We start from the raw sequence: 22736 nt of genomic DNA, 5'->3' as shown, positions 1-22736 counted from the left end.
TCAGGATTCTGTCCCATCACCCACTCTCTTCTTACTATTCATCAATGACCTAAATCAAACTTCTTCTCCTATCCACTCCTACACTGATAATACCACCCTGCACTTTTCCACGTCTTCTCATTGACGTCCAACCCTTCAGGAAGTAAACATTTCACGCAGGGAAGCCACAGAACACCTGACTTCTGATCTTTTTTTTAAATTTCTGACTGGGGCAGAGCAAACTTGGTATTATTGTTCAATGCCTCAAAAACTCAATTCCTCCATCTATCAACTCGACACAACCTTACAGACAACTATCCCCTCTTCTTCAATGACACTCAACTGTCCCCCTCTTCTACACTGAACATCCTCGGTTTGTCCTTTACTTATTATCTAAGCTGGAGACTTCACATCTTATCTCTAGCTAAAACAGCTTCTACGAATTTAGTTGTTCTAAGATGTCTCCGCCAGTTTTTTTTTTTTTTTCTCACCATCTCCCTCTCCTCTGTACAAGGTCCTTATCCGTCCATGTATGGAGTAAGCTTCACATGTCTGGAGGGGGTTCTACTCATACCGCTCTTCTAAACATGACGGAATCCAAAGCCTTTCGCCTCATCAACCCCTCTCCTCTAAATGACTATCTTCAGCCTCTCTCTCTCATAGGCGCAGTGTTGCATCTCTAGCTATCTTCTACCGCTATTTCTATGCTAACTGTTCTTCTGATCTAGCTAACTGCATGCCTCCCCTTCTCCCTCGGTCTCGCTGCACAAGACTTTCTTCTTTCTCTTACCCCTTTTCTGTCCACCTCTCTAATACAAGAGTTAACCAGTATTATCAATCATTCATCCCTTTCTCTGGTAAACTCTGGAACTCTCTACCTGCTTCTGTATTTCCACCTTCCTATGACTTGAATTCCTTCAAGAAGGAGGTTTCAAGACTTCAGATTTTGACAAACGCTTTAAGAATGGCATCTCAGTGGGCTTTTTTATTGGATTTTTGTTGCCCTTGGCCAGTGTCCTTCCTACATAAAAAAAGTATATATACTTATATATATATATATATATATATATATATATATATATATATATATATATATATATATATATATATATATATATATATATATATATATATATATATATATATATATATATATATATATTTATTTATTTATTTATTTATTTATTTATTTATTTATTTATTTATTTTTTTTTTTTTTTAAGCTGGCGTTCAACTCACACACACACACACACACACACACACACAAACACACGTGTACAGAAGAAGGGAGATGAGGAATTGTGGGGTTGGAACATCAAGGTCAGGTCACTGATCCTCAAGCGGTCGCCTGTGTTTGATCCATCAGTTTGGCACAGACTTTGATTTGCTCAAAAGACTCTTGTCTTATTTATTTATTTTTTTTATTTTTTTTTATGTGTGGATGTTTTCATGCTACATGATATAATTTCGTGACTCTGCATTCCGTACACAATTATGATTTTTAATTATATCTGATCTAATAATAAAAATTAAAGAAAGTCATGCAGATCTTAATCGAACAATTAATTAACGTCCCAGTCGTGACCGCAGTGACCCAGACCAGGTCTAAGCCTTTCTCTCTCTCTCTTCTCTTCTCGTTCACCTGTTTCTCTTGTGGTATATTTCACCATTTACTATTGCCTTCTACGTCATAATATTGTTGCTGACTCTTACATCCAGCCTTCGTAAATTTATTCACGGTGATATTGTGTTGCGTCACGTGAAGTTTACGACTGTATTTAAGGAAATAAAAGTAAAATAGTGAAGTGCTGCCATACTACCCATTACCCACTGCCTTCTGTCCAGCCTCTCGAATTCTGTCAGCCAATCTGCAGCCACAATCACCCCCGCAAGATGAGCAAGCTTCGCCACTTTATAAGAGACAGATTGTAACAGTAGTAGTAGTAGTAGTAGTAGTAGTAGTAGTAGTAGTAGTAGTTGTAGTAGTAGTAGTATTGTCTTTATTTACTACTACTACTACTACTACTACAACTACTACTTCTTAGAAGCAGTAGTAGTAGTAGTAGTAGTAGCGGTAACTGTTATTGTTGCTGTTGTTGTTGTAACTGGAACAAAAACAAAAGCAGCAGCATACTCTATTTTATTGAAAAACTTTAGAAGCATTTCCCCTTCCAACAAGATGGAGACATGTCAGATTCTGGACTCATCTCTATTGGTGGTGGCTTGGCTTTATAGGATCGTGGCGGAAGGTTTGCCCTGAATTTGGTGGCTCCGCAGGCTGTCTTCCACGTGTTAATCCCCCTACTTGAGTCACCACCTCAGCTATTAATTGTAGGGTTTTCTATGTATTTTTTTTTCGCCCACCCATTGCTTAATGACTTTCTATTTAATATTTAGAAAATCAATTTTCATTGTATATGTGCTTATTTCTTTGGTTGTTATGAAATGATGGCCAGAAAATCCCTGAGTGGTAGTGGCAGGCAGGTACGCCTCCCCTCCCCCACTGACCCCGTTATGATGGACTGGCTATACGGTTTATTAATCTATTTTTAATTAAGAACATAACCCATTCTGATAGCGAGGGAACAGTGTATGTACTGCAGCTGCCCCTTATTTATGTTCACGGCCAACTCAGCCTATGTAAAGTAAATATACTTTTCTATACTCAGGCTCAGGTGAAACTTGAGGTTGGCAGGCTTCGCTTGAAAATGTCTCCATGGCTGCCAACTGAAGAACTCCCATGGTATTTTCTGTTAAACATAGTGTAAGTCACCATATCACATATAGTTTATATAGGTAAAAAAAACATCATTTCAGTATATATATATATATATATATATATATATATATATATATATATATATATATATATATATATATATATATATATATATATATATATATATATATATATATATATATATATATATATATATATATATATATATATATATATATATATATATATATATATATATATATATATATATATATATATATATAAAATACATTAATTCCCTAGTTTTCAAAATTTGTGTGATTCGTATGTGTACCAACATAATAAGATACGTCAGACAGGAAGCGCTTTCCGTGGAAGCCTAAAGCCAGATTGATAATAACTCTCTCTCCTCTCTCTCTCTCTCTCTCTCTCTCTCTCTCTCTCTCTCTCTCTCTCTCTCTCTCTCTCTCTCTCTCAACGTTATTCTGTGGCCTCGAGCATCCCTGGCCTTGTCTACTATGGCCTGCCCTTTTCTTGTTACACCATTCCCTGCTTGAATTCATTGTGTACGTATATTCTAATGTATTGTGATGTTGCATAATATGTTCTTTCAGCATGACACTTTACAGTGATATAAAAAATGCACCAAGAAATAATAGGCAAAATTTTATTTAAGCAATAGAATTTACGAACAAACTGACGTAGCACCAATGCGACTGTCACCCCACATGAAGGAGTTGGTCTGGCCAGTGCTGGTGTAATTGTAATCCCTGGGCTCCCATTCAATCCCCTCATATCAAAATTTATATATTTGACCTCAAATGGGCCACACGAGCTTTTTTTTTTTTTTCTATGTAGGAGGGACACCAACCAAGGACAACAAAATGAAAAGGAAAAAAAAAAGTCCACTGAGATACCAGTCCCCGAATAGTAAAATATTGAAGGATAAGTGTCTTGAAACCTCCCTCTTGGAGAGAGGTTAAGTCACAGGAAATGGAAACACAGAAGCAGGTAGGGCGCTCCAGAGTTTACCGGTCAAAGAGATGAATGATTGAGAATACTGGATAACTATTGCATTAGAGAGGTGGACAGAATAGAAGTGAGAGAAAGAATTCTTGTGCAGCGAGGACGCGGGAGGAGGGGAGGCATGCAGTTAGCAACATCAGAAGAGTAGTTAGCATGAAAATAGCGGTAGAAGGTAGCAAGAGATGCAACACTGCGGCGATGATAAAGAGGCTGAAGAGGCTGAAGTTAGAGGAGAGGAGTTGATACGAAAAGCTTTTGATTTCACCCTCTCTAAAAGAGCGGTATGAATGGAACCCCTCAAGAAATGTGAAGCGCACTCGATATATGTGCAGAGTTAGCAGCTGGAAGGGTGAGAAAAGCTGGCAGAGAAATCTCAGAACGTCAAAATTCATAGAAGCTGTTTTAGCTAGAGATGTGATGTGAGGTTTCCAGTAAAGATTATAAGAAAAGGACAGACCGAGGATGTTCAGTGTAAAAGAGTTCAGTGTCAATAAAGAAGAGGGGATAGTTGTCTGGGAGGTTGTGTCGAGTCGATAGATGGAGGAATTGAGTTTTTGAGTCACTGGACAATACCAAGTTTGCTCTGAGAAAAACCACTCTTAATAGAATTAGAACAGTGACGTCTACCACAGCAGCAATAGAACGGCCGGAAAGGAAACTTGAGATAAAGTTACAGAGAGAAGGCTATAAGCCAAAGGAGGGTAGTTTGGAAATCAAAACTTTGTCAGACTCTATAAAAACCTTTTGATATGTTTAAGTTAACAGCAAAAGTTTCAGCAAAATCTCTGTAGAGGATGACCGAGACTCAGTAAGGAGTTAGAAGATCACCAGAAGAGCGCCCTTGGCGGAAACCATACTGGTGATCAGAGGGAAGGTTGTGAAGTGATAGATGTTTAGGAATCTTCCTACTGAGGATAATTTCAAAAACATTAGGTAGGCAGAAAATTAAAGCAATAGGACGGTAGTTTGAGGTGTTAGAACGGTCACCTTTTTTTTAGGAACAGGCTGAATGCAGGCAAACTTCCAACAAGAAAGAAAGGTAAATGTTGACAGACTTGAAAGAGTTTGGCACGGAGGAGCAGTTTCGGAGAACAGTAGGAGGGATCCCATCAGGTCCTTAAGCTTTCCGAGGGTTTAGCCCAGCGAGGGCATGGAAAACATCACTGCTAAGAATTTTAATAGGTAAGCATGAAGTAGGCAAAGGGTGGAGGAAAGGGAGGAACAAGCCCTGAATCATACAAGGTAGTGTTTTTAGCGAAGGTCAGAGCGAAGAATTCAGCTTTAGTGGTAGATATGATAGCAGTGGTGCCATCTGGTTGAAATAAAGGAGCAAGGCAAAATTATTGGAGATGTTTTAGTCTAGGTGCCAAAAGTCATGGGGAGGGGTTAGATCTCGAAAGATTTTGACACTTTTTATTAATGAATGAGTTTTTGGCTAATTGGAGAACAGACTTGGCATGGTTCCGGACAGAAATATAAAGCGCATGAGATTCTGGTGATGGAAGGCTCAAGTACCTTTTGTGGGGCACATCTTTATCATGTATGGCACGAGAATAAGCTGTCTTAAACCAAGGTTTGGAAGGTTTAGGTCGAGAAAAAGAGTGAGGAATGTACGCCTCCATGCCAGACACTATTACCTCTGTTATGCGCTCGGCACACAGAGACGGGTCTCTGACACGGAAGCAGTAGTCATTCCAAGGAAAATCAGAAAAATATCTCCTTAGGTCCCCCAACTAGCAGAGGCAAAACGCCAGAGGCACCTCCGCTTAGGGGGGATCCTGAGGAGGGATTGGAACGATAGGACAAGATACAGATATGAGATTGTGATCAGAGGGGCCCAATGGAGAAGAAAGGATGACAGCATAAGCAGAAAGATTAGGGGATAGGAAAAGGTCAAGAATGTTGAGCGTATCTCCAAGACGGTCAGGAAGACGAGTAAGGTATTGCACCAATTCCTCTAGGTCATGGAGGATAGCAAAGTTAAAGGTTAGTTCATTAGGATGGTCAGTGAAGGGAGAAGAGTGACTCTCATTCTCTTGCTCACGCAGGATTTTACTCCACCGTATCTCTTCTTCAGAAAATGTATTTGACTTACTTTGTGCTCAGTTCATATGACATTTAGTCTAGCTATATATGTGACCACCATACTGCTGACGGAAATGCATTTTGTGTTAAAGTCTAATACCGTGTAGGAGGAGCTTATGTCTCAAAATTTCTTGAATATATATATATATATATATATATATATATATATATATATATATATATATATATATATATATATATATATATATATATATATATATATATATATATATATATATATATATATATATATAATACTAATATAATAATATAATATATATATACTTCTACTCTACTACTAGTACTACGTATCTTAGAGAAATGTCATACTTGTATCAGATGACAGTACCTTACCTTTCCCATTGTCTATATAACACTCAGGTCAAACCACAAGCTTTCTTGCAGTCGGGTGGTGGAGCTTCGAGTCCCTCCGGATGACGTGGAGGGAACCCCTTCCTTTATCCCTAACCCTACTCCCTCTGGTTTTGTTTCGCTCTCCCATATTTTCTCAAAATGACATTTAGGGGGGACTAGCCTCTCTCCTGTGCAGGCCTTATGAGTAAGTATAGCTGTCTATACCTACCACAAAATATATTGATAAAAAAAAAAAAAGACATACTTAATTTATAGTCGGCTCCTGAGAAATACAAACAGCATTCTCTTGCTGCAGTGGGATTTATAACTTGTTTGCGCTTACAAAAGTGAATCCGTAATTTGTGCGTTGCTTCATTTGTATGGAATCTTTGAAAAAGCGTATTTCGTTTTCTGCGTTCTAGTGCTCGGCATCCTTTCACACTGCAAATATGTATCATTGCTGATGTAGCACGGGCAAATCTCGCAAAACTGACTGCGTGGTCAGCGCGGGCGGTAGATGTGTCCACCGCACTGCCCATAACCTACTGACATACATCCCAAGCCTGTCCCTCCGCGTTACGTGCCCCTAATGCGCGTACCTGTAGCCTGTAGCCACCACAGAAGTTGTAGAATCCCCCCACAAATTGTTCAAACCCTTATAAATTCCCAGGCCAAGTATCTCTTCTTGAAAGTACGAGCAAGTCTTATCCCATTACCATCTTATGTGACTCAGGTGCGACACAATCCATACTTGTTGAAAGTGTCATCCCTAATATTGCTAATGCCTACACTGGAAAAAAGTAATTATATCAGACTTGTCCTCACACCCTTCTTACCCAATAGCTAACATCCATCTCCAGTGCCCTATACTCACAGGTGAAGTTCAAGTTGCTATCATATCAGATAATTTGCCAGTTAAAGGTATCCATTTGCTATTAGGTAACGATCTGGCTGGAAGTTTAATTGTGTCTAACATCAAGGTTGTTGAGACCCTGCTAGAGGATGACCCCACTTCAGACAACAACCACTCCCTTGTTCCCAGCTTGTGCCATCACCAGATCCCACAAAACTAAACCTAACCCTTCCTCACCACTTCCTCCCACTGAAGATCTGTACAATAATCTCATAACTAAAGAGAATTTCTTTAAGACACAACGAGAAGATCCCACTTTGAGCAAATTAAGACATGTTGCAAGTGAAGAAAAGGACTTAACTAAACTGCCGTGTTTTTACTTCCACGAAAATATGCTTTTGAGAGCTTATAGACCTCCGGAGCAAAAACACTCAGATTCATGGTTGGAAGTCCATCAAGTTGTCATCCTTTTATCAATACGACCAGCATTGTTAGAAATAGCCCATGATGGATTGTCAGGACATCCAGGAATCCAAAAGAAGTACAAAAAAATTATCCACCATTTCTTCTGGCCTGACCTCAAAAAGGATGTGACCAATTTCATAAAATCATGTCATGTATGTTAAGTTGTGGACAAACCAAATAAATGTATACCACCAGTCCTTCTCAAACCCACTCCTGTACTCACTGAGCCATTCAAAAAGATAATTATTGACTATGTTGGACCTTTACCTAAAGTCAAAAAGGGTAACCAATATATGCTCACCATTCTAGATTCAGCCACCCATTAAACTGAGGCCTACCCTTTGAAGAACATTGCTATCAAAAGTATTGTAAAATGCCTCTTACATCTTTTCACTTCATTTGGCATTCCTAAAGAAATTCAACCAGACCAAGGAAGTAATTTCACAGGTTTTTTTTTTTTTTTTTCATCAAATTGTCGATGAACTGAATATCCACCATATAACAATGTCAGCTTACCACCTCCAATCCCAAGGCTATTTGGAGCGATTCCATCAAACATTCAAATCAATGCTAAAGAAATTAACTCCTTTGAACTATGTTGTACACACTCCAGATTGCTGTATAATTATACTATCAGTTGGTTCACATTAATTTCACCCTAAAGAGACTCAATTGGTACACATTAATCTCATGAAACCTTATGTCTCCAGAGAACCAGATGAAGACACCCCTGAGCCTGTACCTGTTACTCATATATCACGGATCAGAAAGGAGTCAGGAATTGGGTCATCTGAAGTTCTCCCAGACCCTAGTGCCTCTCCCTGGGTTTCACCCTGTCCCCTAACTCCCAAACCTGATGGAAGTAGCAGATTTTCCACAGATTATAGAAAAATTAACCAAGTCACCATTCCTGACTCTTATCCTTATCCACTTCCCTTAATATAGGATTTAATCTAGAGTATAGGCCATTCAAAATTCATCTCTAACATTGACCTGTTGAAAGGATACTACCAAAGAGAACTGACCAAACGAGCCCAGTCCATCTCTGCCTTCATCACACCATTTGGACTTTACCAATATCGGATAATGCCTTTTGGTATGCCTAATGCGCCTGCCACCTTCCAGAGGACCATTAACTACATTACTCAGAACCTGAAAGGAGCCTCGGCGTATCTCAATGATTTGGTGGTGGTGCCTGACAGTTGGGAGGAGCACCTGGTGCTATTATGGGGACTGATGAGCAACCTACAAGAGGCCGGATTGACCATAAACCTTGCAAAGTCCTCCTTTGGGAAATCTGTCGTCTACCTGGGTCATGTAGTGGGCCAAGGAGTCGCCCATCCCAAGGAGGCCAACATAGAAGCCATCCTGGCCTTCCCTACTCCAACCCGCTGGAAAGCTCTGATGAGATTCTTGGGAATGGCTGGCTTCTACAGACGCTTCTGCAAGAATTTCTCCACTCTGGCAGCCCCTCTGACAGACATTACAAGTGCATCCAAGCCGTTCATCTGGACTTGAACCTGCAAATAAGCCTTTCAACATTTCAAGATCTTCCTACCCTCAAAACCAGCCTTTTGGACCCCCAACCACTCTTGTCCTTTCCATTTCCAGATCAGCGCCAGCGGAGTGGGAATCGGTGCAGTCTTCCTTCAACCTGACCTGAAAAGCGACATCCTCCACCCCGTCACCTATCACTCCGCCAAGCTGAAATGTCACCAACTGAGCTACTTCACCATAAGCCCTAACTCTGGTTCTGGTTCTCCAACAATTCGAGCGTTATGTCTACAGCACTCAGCCCATCCTGGTCTTCACGGATCACAACCCTCTGGCCTTCCTCCACTCCATGAGGAACAAGAATCAACGGATTCTCCGCTGGGCCCTAATGACCCAGCCTTACAACCTCCAAATCCGTCACATGAAAGGGGTTGACAATCTCCTCGCTGATACTCTCCCAGGAGTTACTGCCTCACTCCAAGCGGACATCATCTTACCTCCTTCGTAACACCACTACGGAGGTCTTCTGGAGGGAGGTGTCATGTCCCGGACTACTACACATCTCGTTCCAACCTAATTTCCTCAGTCTGCCCATCCTCGCTCCTATTCTCGTCCCACTTACCTCTCATCTGTCCGACCACCACTACTGAAGCCTCAGTACTCCTAGACCCGCCACGTCTAACGCCACGTTCTCACTCTTCTCCCTCGCTTCCCCTTCTTTCACTTTGTTTACGAGGCAGCCCCGTTTCACATCCTAGTTAGTTACTTCCTGATGGCAATGGATCAGGTTCACTCCTGGATTCAGCTGCCAACTCTCACAAGGACCTCGCATCACACCCCTTCCTGTCTTTGGCTGAGTATGTGCACCATGTCCCCCCCCCCCCGGTGTCTCACAGTGTTAAGGATTAACTTTTAGTCTTAAGTTTGGTTAAAGTGTGTTTTCCCTGTGTTTTTTGTGTTATTATTTCTGTGTGTATTTATGTTTAGACTAGTGGTGGGTTTACTTTTCTTTTGCATTTGTATTATTGTTTCCATGTGTCTTTTTGTTTGTTATTAAATTGAAGTAAGGGTTACCACAGTTTTCACTACCCCACACCAAGCTTGTTCGACCTGTTAACCTTATCCTCTTACAACTTCTATCCCTTTATTGTTGCGTGTGTTGGGCTCCTTCAGGGTAGTCCTCTGTTTAAACTCCACGGTTCAACTCTCACTCATAACATCTATTTTTTCTTAATTATTGCATCTTCTACTGCATCTTCTAAGCTACAACTCTGCTTTCAGTCCATACCTCCCCTTAATATTAGTGATGCTAGTGATGGTGACATTTACAGAATGATTCTGGTGTTGGCAGTGACAAGAACAGTCGCACAGTCGTTCGAGCCCTTGCATCCAAGTTCTTCAGTGTGTAAAATTCAGACAACAACACTGACTTGCAATGTGAAGGATAACAAGGTATGTGTGTGTGTGTGTGTGTGTGTGTGTGTGTGTGTGTGTGTGTGTGTGTGTGTGTGTGTGTGTATGTGTGTGTGTGTGTGTGTGTGTGTGTGTGTGAATAATAGCGAAAGATAGATTGCAAGCTTAATAAAGTGTTTAAATGTGTTAAGAACATAAGAACAATGTCAAAGATAACAAGGTGTGTGTGTGTGTGTGTGTGTGTGTGTGTGTGAGGAATAATGAAAGATACATTGGAAGCTTAATGAAAGACTCTTGTTTAAATGTGTTAAGATCATAAGAACATAACAACATAAGAGAAGCTATAAGAAGCCATCAGGCCTTCACATGACAGTTCCTTTATGAAATATAATTATCATTTTCCATCTATGAGGAGGAGGCAGTAGACACCTGCCGAAACGATAATTACTCCCAGTGAGGTCTAAAGCACTGTTCAGGGGGTGCTGTGAACTTATCATTAAACCCATCTGTGACCTCACTGAACGTTTCCCTTTGTGTCTCACAACACAAGGGGCAGTCACAGCCTGCCCTCTAAAGACAACTCTCTTCCTCCACACAAAATTACAAGCACCTAATAACACACACACCCTTCACTCAAAAATTTTAAAATCATCATGGCGATTCCTACACCAGCCTCGGAGTCCCCATCTGGGGAGGGGACCATAAATGTCCCCAGGTCGGACTGCCTTTCTCTCGACGACCCTAAGTGTCTTGACACCCCCCTCAACTTTCTCTTCATTAACTTCTGCAACATTCGCGGTCTAAGATCTAATTTTCAATCTGTAGAACACCACCTCTCCTCTTCTAAACCTCATCTTCTTTTCCTCACTGAAACTCAGGTGTCTGAGGCAACTGACAGTAGCCCCTTTTCTGTTCCCTCCTATTTTCTCTATCCTCATTTTCGATCCAAAGCTGGATGCTGCGTTTATGTGCGCAATGACTTAACCTGCTCTCGTGCCCACGCTCTTGAATCTTCCGAGTTTTCAACCATCTGGCTACGACTACAGAGTCACTCTCATACTAAATTTATCTGTGCTGTATACCTCTCACCTAACTCCTCTGATTATAAGAAATTCTTTGACTACTTAACTTCCAAAGTGGAGCACATTCTGACCCTCTTCCCTTTTGCAGAGATCTCCATTCTTGGAGACTTCAATGTTCACCACCAGCTTTGGCTTTCCTCTCCCTTCACTGACCATCCTGGTGAACTAGCCTACAACTTTGCTATCCTCCATGACCTAGAGCAATTGGTGCAACACCATACTCGTATTCCTGACCGTCTTGGAGATACGCCCAACATTCTTGACCTTTTCCTGACCTCTAATCCTTCTGCTTATGCTGTCACCCTTTCTTCTCCGTTGGGCTCCTCCGATCACAATCTCATATCTTTATCTCGTCCTATCGCTCCAATCCCTCCTCAGGATCCCCCTAAGCGAATGTGCCTCTGGCGTTTTGCCTCTGCTAGTTGGGGGGACCTGAGGAGGTATTTTGCTGATTTTCCTTGGAATGACTACTGCTTCCGTGTCAGAGACCCGTCTTTGTGTGCTGAGCGCATAACATAGGTGATAGTGTCTGGCATGGAGGCATATATTCCTCACTCTTTTTCTCGTCCTAAACCTTCTAAACCTTGGTTTAACACAGCTTGTTCTCGTGCTATACATGATAGATAGGTGGCCCACAAAAAGGTACTTAAGCCTTCCATCACCAGAATCTCATGCACTTTATATTTCTGCCCGGAACCATGCCAAGTCTGTTTTCCAACTAGCCAAAAACTCCTTCATTAACAGAAAATGTCAAAACCTTTCAAGATCTAACTCCCCTCGTGATTTCTGGCATCTAGCCAAAATATCTCCAATAACTTTGCTTCTTCTTCTTTCCCTCCTCTATTTCAACCAGATGGCAACACTGCTATCACATCTATTTCTAAAGCTGAGCTCTTGGCTCGAACCTTTGCTAAAAACTCTACCTTGGACGATTCTGGGCTTGTTCCTCCCTCTCCTCCACCCTCTGACCACTTCATGCCACATATTAGAATTCTTCGCAATGATGTTTTCCATGCCCTCGCTGGCCTAAAACCTCGGAAGGCTTATGGTCCTGATGGGGTCCCTCCTATTGTTCTCCGAAACTGTGCCTCCGTGCTTGCACCTTGCCTAGTCAAACTCTTTCAGCTCTGTCTGTCAACATCTACCTTTCCTTCTTGCTGGAAGTTTGCCTACATTCAACCTGTTCCTAAAAAGGGTGACCGTTCTAATCCCTCAAACTACCGTCCTATTGCTTTAGTTTCCTGCCTATTTAAAGTTTTTGAATCTATCCTCAACAGGAAGATTCTTAAACATCTATCACTTCACAACCTTCTATCTGATCGCCAGTATGGGTTCTGTCAAGGCCGCTCTACTGGCGATCTTCTGGCTTTCCTTACAGAGTCTTGGTCATCCTCTTTTACAGATTTTGGTGAAAGTTTTGCTGTTGCCTTGGACATATCAAAAGCTTTTGATAGAATCTGGCACAAAACTTTGATTTCCAAACTACCCTCCTGCGGTTTATATCCTTCTCTCTGTAACTTCATCTCAAGTTTCCTTTCTGACCGTTCTATTGCTGCTGTGGTAAACGGCTACTGTTCTTCTGCTAAATCTATTAACAGTGGTGTTTCTCAGGGTTCTGTCCTGTCACCCACTCTCTTCTTATTATTCATTAATGATCTTCTAAACCAAACTTCTTGTCCTATCTACTCCTACGTTGATGATACCACCCTGCACTTTTCCATGTCTTTTCATAGACGTCCAACCCTTCAGGAGGTAAACATATCACGCAGGGAAGCCACAGAGCGCTTGACTTCTGATCTTTCTAAAATTTCTGATTGGGGCAGAGCAAACTTGGTATTGTTCAATGCCTCAAAAACTCAATTCCTCCATCTATCAACTCGACACAACCTTCCAGACAACTATCCCCTCTTCTTCAATGACACTCAACTGTCCCCCTCTTCTACACTGAACATCCTCTGTCTGTCCTTTACTTATAATCTGAACTGGAAACTTCACATATCATCTCTAGCTAAAACAGCTTCTATGAAGTTAGGTGTTCTGAGACGTCTCCGCCAGTTTTTCTCACCCCCCCAGTTGCTAACTCTGTACAAGCATACTCCATGTATGGATTATGCTTCACATGTCTGGGGAGGTTCCACTCATACTGCTCTTCTAGACAGGGTGGAATCAAAAGCTTTTCGTCTCATCAACTCCTCTCCTCTAACTGACTGTCATCAGCCTCTCTCTCACCGCCGCAATGTTACATATTTAGCTGTCTTCTACCGCTATTTTCATGCTAACTGCTCTTCTGATCTTGCTAACTGCATGCGTTCCCTCCTTCCGCGGCCTCGCTGCACAAGACTTTCTTCTTTCTCTCACCCCTATTCTGTACACCTCTCTAACACAAGAGTTAACCAATATTCTCAATCATTCATCCCTTTCTCTGGTAAACTCTGGAACTCCCTGCCTGCTTCTGTATTTCCACCTTCCTATGACTTGAATTCCTTCAAGAGGGAGGTTTCAAGACACTTATTCATCAATTTTTGACCACTGCTTTGACCCTTTTATGGGACTGGCATTTCAGTGGGCATTTTTTTTGTTAGATTTTTGTTGCTCTTGGCCAGTGTCCTTCCTACATAAAAAAAAAAAAAATCTATCACCATCAGGCATAAACTTGTTTAATCATCTTTTAAAGCTCCCTAATGAATTCGCACTAACCATCTGATTACTGAGTCATCTAGCATGATATGTAAGAATAAGTTCCTTTCTAATGTTGAAAAATAGGGAAGCTTTGTGAATACACACACACACGCACACACACACACACACACACTAGTGATGTATCTGATATTTTTTTTTAGTTATGTGGATGTGGAGCCGAATATACATTTCTCATAAAATTCGGTCACGGATAAGATTGCAAATGTCAAAATACCAAAATTTGTGGATGAGGTTGCAGATTTCTTTTAACATCATATCCGCAGGTATGATAGCAGGGAACGATAATTTTTACACATATTATAGTAATACAAATTGCGTCGTATCTGCGACACAAAGCTCCAGAGAGAAGGGAAGGAAAAAAGAGGAAAAAAAAACGAAAAATTAATAGAACAATATAGAAATGAATATAATAAAATGAGTAAGGAGTATATATATATATATATATATATATATATATATATATATATATATATATATATATATATATATATATATATATATATATATATATATATATATAACTTTTTTTTTCTTTTTTTAGAATGTAGAAGTAGAAGATGTATCTGGAGAAGGGGAGTACACCTGGCAAGAAGATAAGAGGGAATAGAAGTAGGAAAGAAATGGATGGGGGAAGGACAAAAGGAATAAGCGACAGGAAAAGGGATTACTCATTCCCCATTGCTTCCTCTCTCCCTCTAATTCTTCACTCACTCCTCACCCTTCATGCTTGCATTTATCCTCCTCTTTATTCCATCCTCCTCCTTCACCCTTCCTCCATTTCCTTGCCCCATGTACTCTCCTTCCTCGGTTACGAGTTTCCTTCCTCCCTCTACTTCAGAAAATGACCCTTCCTCCCGTGTTCCTATAGTTTCCCTTCTTACGTCTTGCCTCAAACTTCTCTGCCTGTCACATGCCCCCTCCCTCCCCTTATCTGTCCAATATACAGGGACGAGAGTAATACCTCACTCATTCCATAGCACACTGGTTCATGATGCCTTTTCTAAGTTCATGCACACTCGAGGGAATTTTTTATAAATTCATGTGTCCTAACACAGGACGATTCATAAAAGAAAATAATATAACTAATTAAAAACATGAATATTTCACGTTTTTCTCTACTTAGTTTTAAGACCGAAGATGTATAAATAAAAGTAATAGGTCTCTACTTTTTAAACACAGAAAAAACTATTCGATCGTAAATAATTGTTATAGAAATGCTATATGCACTGTAAAACAAAATGCCACATCTGAAACCCGTGAGGCGCGAGTATTGCCTGAGTGTAATATACTAGTGTAATGCATAAATTTGTAATTTTTTTTATTAAGTTTGAATTAAGTTTGAATGAATATATATATATATATATATATATATATATATATATATATATATATATATATATATATATATATATATATATATATATATATATATATATATATATATATATATATATATATATATATATATATATATATATATAATTTACTCTCCATCCTTCCATACTCTCTTTCATCGCCTCGAATAATTCCGTCTTCATTCCCACAACCTCATTCTTTTTTTTCAATCCTCAGAGTTATTCTTACTCACTCTCATATTTCATTTTCCGGTAACTTTCACGCTCACGTTTGTGTTCTCTCTAACTCACGCTGACTCTCACTCAGTCTCACTTTGTCTCATCCCCACTCTCAATCTTACTCATACTCACATTTAATCTTTCACTTACATTCATAATCTAACTCACGCTTCTTTTCTCATTCACACCGACTCACTGACGTTTTTTCTCTTATTTCTTCTTTTCTGCATTCTTACTTAGGTTTATGTACCGTCCATTCAACTCAATCATGCTTACCCTCATCCATTCAAATTAAATCAATTCACACGCCCATGACTCCCACAGATTCTCTCTCTCTCTCTCTCTCTCTCTCTCTCTCTCTCTCTCTCTCTCTCTCTCTCTCTCTCTCTCTCTCTCTCTCTCTCTCTCTCTCTCTCTCTCTCTCTCTCTCTCTCTCTCTCTCTCTCTCTCTCACACACACACACACACACACACACACACACACACACACACACACACACACACACACACACACACACACACACACACACAGACACCACAACAAAATAACGCCCCTGAAGGCGCCGCGCACGGACCGGTACAGACTCAGTGCGATTCCCACCATGGTGCGAGCCATCAATCAATAGTATTTCCCTCCTAGATTAGACTTACCTTTAGGATTAATGTTAAGTTTTTCCCCACCCCCTATGTACATTTTCAGTTTGTCAACTGCCTAAATAATAAACCGTTTATTATTATTATTATTATTATTATTATTACACATGGTAATTGTTTATTGACCACAACGTTCAGTTACATACCATAATGAACAATAGTAACATGATTAAAACAGGCTAGCAGTAAAACTAAACGATCATTATCTATACAGAAATACCGACTGGAGAGCATCAAGTGGGACACATTCCATGAAGTTATCATCAACAATGCAAGTCACCTGATCCTGGAGGAGCCCCTGTGTACTGACCAGATCAAGAAAGTGAAGGTATACTACGCTGACCAAGTCACCACCGAGCAAGGCGATGAAAATTGCTACCAACAACTTTACCTTTACAACAGCCTGCATGTGACCATCGAAGAAGGAGTTAACCTCCTACAGATGTTCTCTTCGGAAGCACGCAAAGTAATCCTTCCCCTTGGGAGCTTTCACCTTACAGACACGCAGGTGGGAGAAGCAAACTTGACAGTGGACAATGGTAAGTCCATCATGACCAGCTCTACTACAATCCAGGTGGTGAAGGGGCTGGTGGTTAAAGGATTGGCGGTGCTGAGTATGGAGAACACCTCACTGGGCAGGCTGGAGGGATTCATCTACGACTCCGATCAGCACGGAGAACTCAAGGACGTAACAGTGGATTCTGTGGCCTCTTACGGCTTCCAGGTGGTCAGGGGCATCCTTAAACTTGACAATGTCTTCATCAAGAACATAGCGTCCTTTGGTTTGCTGGTGGTGCAAGACGCGAAACTCATCCTCCAACACTGTGTGATTGAGACCGCCGTGTACGAGAGCATTCTCATCAGCGATGGAGGCACTATAATCTTCAAGAATGTGACAATCAGCCAAGATCACAAAGTCTTCTTTACTTTATCAAGTGCGTTCGGAAAGCTGTACCCGCTGGCTTTCTTGGAAAACCGATCCATCTCAACATCAGGATGGATCGCGATCGCAGTGTTCACTGGAGCGACGGTTGGTGCCGCAGCGGGCTTTACTTTGATGATTGTAGTGCAGCGGCGCTTCAAATCCTCGAGGTCTAAGACGGACACCACCAACCACACTGAGCAGACCACATCCCAGAGTGCTTTGAGTCCAAACTCCTACAAACATATGGACCAATTCACTCCAACCCCATCAAGGCCAAACAAGGCAGACAGAGAGCAGCAGGTTGATGCAATGCAAGGCCCATCCATCGAGCTGGCACCCAGGGCACCTATATCACAAAGACCCCAAGTGCCTTTGCCACACGGAAGTTCGGCCTTAACGATGACAGCTCAAAACTTGTCTAAATCTAGCACCGTCAATGAATACCTTAATTCGAAAGATAGGGATGAACGGGATGTTCTGCCGTTACCGCCTCCACCTCCGCTGCCCGCAGAAGATGAAGAACTGTACGATGACGTGCAAGCCGCAAGCAGCCCGGAAGGAAAAATATTCCCTCTCCCTTCCGAAGTGCCGAATTTACCACGCTTTTACAAGAAATAGCCTTAGCACGTGAAATTACTTCGGTGAAATCAAAGAAATGCACTAGGTGTGTGTGTGTGTGTGTGTGTGTGTGTGTGTGTGTGTGTGTGTGTGTGTGTGTGTGTGTGTGTGTGTGTGTGTGTGTGTGTGTGTGTGTGTGTGTATGTGTGTGTGTGTGTGTGTGTGTGTGTGTGTGTGTGTGTGTGTGTGTGTGTGTGTGTGTGTTTTCATTACACTGCAACAATTAGCTTTTTTTTTCCATTTTCCGTCTTTTTTCCATCACGAATTTGAAATGAGCCTGATCCTGGTCCTCGTGTCATTGAGTCAGTTTCAGCAAATTAAAGAAAATCACTCAGAAGCTAAATCCTCATGCCAAACAACAAGTATGTAAAATAAAAGACTTATCCAATCAGTTTTTTGTAATGTACCGAATTTATCAATGAAATTATACACACCACCACCACTACCAACAACAATCAATAACCAACGCCACCACAAACAAAAAGGATGACAATCACGACCACCACCAACAACAGAAACAGTAACAGCAGTACATACAGTAGTAGTAGTAATAGTAGTAGTAGTAGTAGTAGTAGTGATTACAAAAATATTGACGATTATTCTATTATTAGTTCTACTACTGCCACCAATATTATTACTACTAAACGACCATTATGAATAGAATGGTAATAGTATCATCCCATCTCCGCCTGCTTATCCCCAGAAATACGCCATAAAACATGTCTCTTGTAGCGTGCGCGCGCACATACTAAAGCACAAACATGTGCACGCCCACACATATCTGTAGGTCTTTCCATTAAACATTTAGAAAACGCTACTAGTATATGATTTGAGGAACAACCTCTGTGAAATCCATGTTGACTACTTAAAGTTACTTATTTCTCTTGAAGTAAGCAGTGAGGTATACTGGAACAGCTCCTCTACTCTTTAGGTCAGTACAGTATCAATCATTACGATTGCATGCCATATGACATTGCGGTCACTCTGAGGGCTAGGTACAGACTGCTTCACGAGGTGTTTTTAGAAAGTTTCGTTCAGCATCCTAAATTACGGCAACCTCTTCACCATGACCTTTTTTTTCTGTATTATCATTGTGTCTGCCACTGTACAATGTGCAAAATAATTTCATAGATTATGCATGTTGATTATGCTTTTGTCACAAGGGCTTTTTTTTGTTGATGTCTCTTCCTCTTAGTTTTTAATTAATTAGGTTTTTATAAAAAAAATTTGGGGTATTTATTTAAAGTTAGTATTGAATTACTTTTGCTTTGACTTAGCTTATTGTTCAATTTAATTTTGATTTAGGTGTTGTCAATACATATAGAAATATTATATTAGCTGCCACCAGTCATGGTTTCTGTCAAAAAATTCTGACCTTGCTTTATACGGCAGCGTTTTAGCCGGAGGGCTTTAAGGCACTGGAAAAAAAAAAAAAAAAAAGAACTCCATGACAACCAAATTGAGTTTTATTAAAGTTAGCCTCTAAATAACAGATCAAATTTTCAAATAATTTTTTGCTTTTTATTCACAATGATATCTATAGAATTTAATCCTGTTACCTTGAAGTTGTGGAACCTTCTATATCGGCTATGATAACTAATCAGTTCATAATAATAATAATTTAAATGAATATGTTATAACAAGTAATTGGTGCCTCAGGAGTTTGCCTTACTTTTTATAGAAAACATCCTAATTGTGTAGGTGTGACATTCAGTTGTATGTGCATCACTGGTGTTTGATTTCTACAATTTATCCCATTCTGTTTACATTCTAAATTTTGTTACCCCCCCCAATAATATATATATATATATATATATATATATATATATATATATATATATATATATATATATATATATATATATATATATATATATATATATATATATATACACAGGGTTTTATAGTGGCCACCTTACCCATAAAACTAGTCCTCCGCCTATGCTGAAAGACAATTTTGCGATATCCTTAATAGTTTAGATACCTTCTACATTCATAAATTATTCTTGAACATTTTGGCTAATGATCCCACGTACTCCTAGATTCTAACTCTATTAATGATTGTTTTTGGATCCAAATATTAACAAAGAATTTCTCTCAAAATACATGTTATCATCAATTCTGGCATATTTTCTCTTAACCTACAATGTTTTGTGATAAGGTTTTTCATGCGACTGGCCCAGGAGAACCTGGGAATATGGATATTTTGCAGTTGCCTTGTAAACCAAGGGATATAACTCCGCGCCATCCCCAAATATCAACTAATTTAACGATTTGTAGCTTATATTTTCATCTAATTTTCTTGTTCTTAAGTTTTATTGATTCCAAAAAATATATACAAAATTGTTTACATAACCAAGAAGAAAGTAAATTTATATATCTAAGACCGTTCCTTTAGACTTTAAAATTTATTTCATGGGCTTTTTATTATTTGGATAGTATTGCCTCTTTTTTTTTTTTCTAATTGCTATTTTGTCCCATGACACTTTAAGAAGGATTGCCTAGGACCTGTCGAAACTCTTTGAAAAGGAAGTTTTTAAAAGATTAGACAAATTTATAGATGAGATGACAAGTGGCATATTTCAAACAGGAAATGCGATGTGTATGCCATTTTCATTTTCTCATGAATTCAATTATTTTCTTGTATTCTTGTGTTGCTATGTTCTGTTCACTTTTAGTTAAGAAGCAAAGAAGTGAAGTTGTTCACGCATTTTTTTATCATTAAGAAATATACCATACCGTGATTATTCAGCAACAGTCCAAAATAAGGTAACCGGGAATAAATACCACTGATTTTTTTATTTATTTTATTATTAAAAATATTGATGACCCAAACTCTGCTTAATGACGTCGCCAGCTGGTGAAGCATAACACGATATTATCATATCTTTATTCATGTTATTTCACGTTATGTTTCATTTCACGGCCTTGATTCGTTTCCGATCCGACAACACTGACGCGTCTTCCGCTAGTGCTAACCGCGCCTTCATAGAATGAGACTGATAGAGAATGAAAATAAAATTAAATTATACGAGTAATGGAGTGAAAAAAAGATGAAGCGAAAATTACATAGAATGAATGAAGGGGAGAGAGAGCGAGACTCCCTGGTCCCTTATCTCTACAGATTAGGGGGAGGGGAGATGACTGGGAGGGAGGTTTGAGACCAGACGAAAGAGGAAGGTAAGGAAAGAAATAATGGGAGGAAGGGACATACAGGGAAGGAAAAGTATATGGGGCAAGGAAGTGGAAGAGAGAGAGAGAGAGAGAGAGAGAGAGAGAGAGTGGGCGGGTGGATCAAATAGAGGGAAGAAGGAAATAGGGAGGGATGAGGGAAAAGGGTAGGGAAGGGGGGAGGAGGCGAAGGAATGGGGAGGAGGAACGTAAAAGGGAGACTATAATTACCTATGAGAGTCTCTTGAACGGGTGCTTGTGTTCGAACATTTTTTTTTTTTTATGTAGGAAGGATACTGGCCAAGGGCAACAAAAATCTCATAAGAAAAAAAATGCCCATTGAAATGCCAGTCCCATAAAAGGGTCAAAGCAGTGGTCAAAAATTGGTGGATAAGTGTCTTGAAACCTCCCTCTTGAAGGAATTCAAGTCATAGGAAGGTGGAAATACAGAAGCAGGCAGGGAGTTCCAGAGTTTACCAGAGAAAGGGATGAATGATTGAGAATACTGGTTAACTCTTGCGTTAGAGAGGTGGACAGAATAGGGGTGAGAGAAAGAAGAAAGTCTTGTGCAGCGAGGCTGCGGAAGGAGGGAAGGCATGCAGTTAGCAGATCAAAAGAGCAGTTAGCATGAAAATAGCGGTAGAAGACAGCTAGATATGCAACATTGCGGCGGTGAGAGAGAGGCTGATGACAGTCAGTTAGAGGAGAGGAGTTGATGAGACGAAAAGCTTTTGATTCCACCCTATCTAGAAGAGCAGTATGAGTGGAACCCCCCAGACATGTGAAGCATACTCCATACATGGACGGATAAGGCCCTTGTACAGAGTTAGCAGCTGGAGGGTGAGAAAAAACTGGCGGAGACGTCTCAGAACACCTAACTTCATAGAAGCTGCTTTTAGCTAGAGATGAGATCTGAAGTTTCCAGTTCAGATTATAAGTAAAGGACAGACCGAGGATGTTCAATGTAGAAGAGGGGGACAGTTGAGTGTCATTAAAGAAGAGGGGATAGTTGTCTGGAAGGTTGTGTCGAGTTGATAGATGGAGGAATTGAGTTTTTGAGGCATTGAACAATACCAAGTTTGCTCTGCCCCAATCAGAAATTTTAGAAAGATCAGAAGTCAGGCGTTCTGTGGCTTCTCTGCGTGATATGTTTACCTCCTGAAGGATTGGACGTCTATGAAAAGACGTGGAAAAGTGCAGGGTGGTATCATCAGCGTAGGAGTGGATAGGACAAGAAGCTTGGTTTAGAAGATCATTAATGAATAATAAGAAGAGAGTGGGTGACAGGACAGAACCCTGAGAAACACCACTGTTAATAGATTTAGGGGAAGAACAGTGACCGTCTACCACAGCAGCAATAGAACGGTCAGAAAGGAAACTTGAGATGAAGTTACAGAGAGAAGGATAGAAACCGTAAGAGGGTAGTTTGGAAATCAAAGCTTTGTGCCAGACTCTATCAAAGGCTTTTGATATGTCCAAGGCAACAGCAAAAGTTTCACCAAAATCTGTAAAAGAGGATGACCAAGACTCAGTAAGGAAAGCCAGAAGATCACCAGTAGAGCGGCCTTGACGGAACCCATACTGGCGATCAGATAGAAGGTTGTGAAGTGATAGATGTTTAAGA

The 22736-nt window shown here is 40.3% G+C and overlaps 1 protein-coding gene across 4 annotated transcripts in view; it reads left to right on the top strand.

Annotated features, from left to right (window-relative positions):
* The window catches only part of LOC135093577 (uncharacterized), a 23322-nt gene extending 3901 nt beyond the window's left edge, over positions 1-19421 (top strand). The window contains exons 2-4 of one of the 4 annotated variants that reach the window (XM_063992953.1): positions 2649-2743; positions 10307-10427; positions 16613-19421. In XM_063992953.1, the coding sequence (XP_063849023.1) occupies positions 2649-2743; positions 10307-10427; positions 16613-17941 (1545 nt within the window). In that variant the 3' untranslated portion in view covers positions 17942-19421. Of the gene's footprint in view, positions 1-2648; positions 2744-9092; positions 10049-10306; positions 10428-16612 lie in introns of those variants that run through there. The other 3 variants (XM_063992954.1, XR_010263427.1, XM_063992955.1) reach the window with 3 other exon arrangements.
* Positions 19422-22736: the final 3315 nt, after the last annotated feature.

The sequence above is a fragment of the Scylla paramamosain genome, chromosome 43 (genome assembly GCF_035594125.1).
Source record: "Scylla paramamosain isolate STU-SP2022 chromosome 43, ASM3559412v1, whole genome shotgun sequence".
NCBI classification, from domain to species: Eukaryota; Metazoa; Arthropoda; class Malacostraca; order Decapoda; family Portunidae; genus Scylla; species Scylla paramamosain.
The sequence above is the reverse complement of the archived record's forward strand: the minus strand, read 5'-3'. Positions and strand labels throughout refer to the sequence as shown.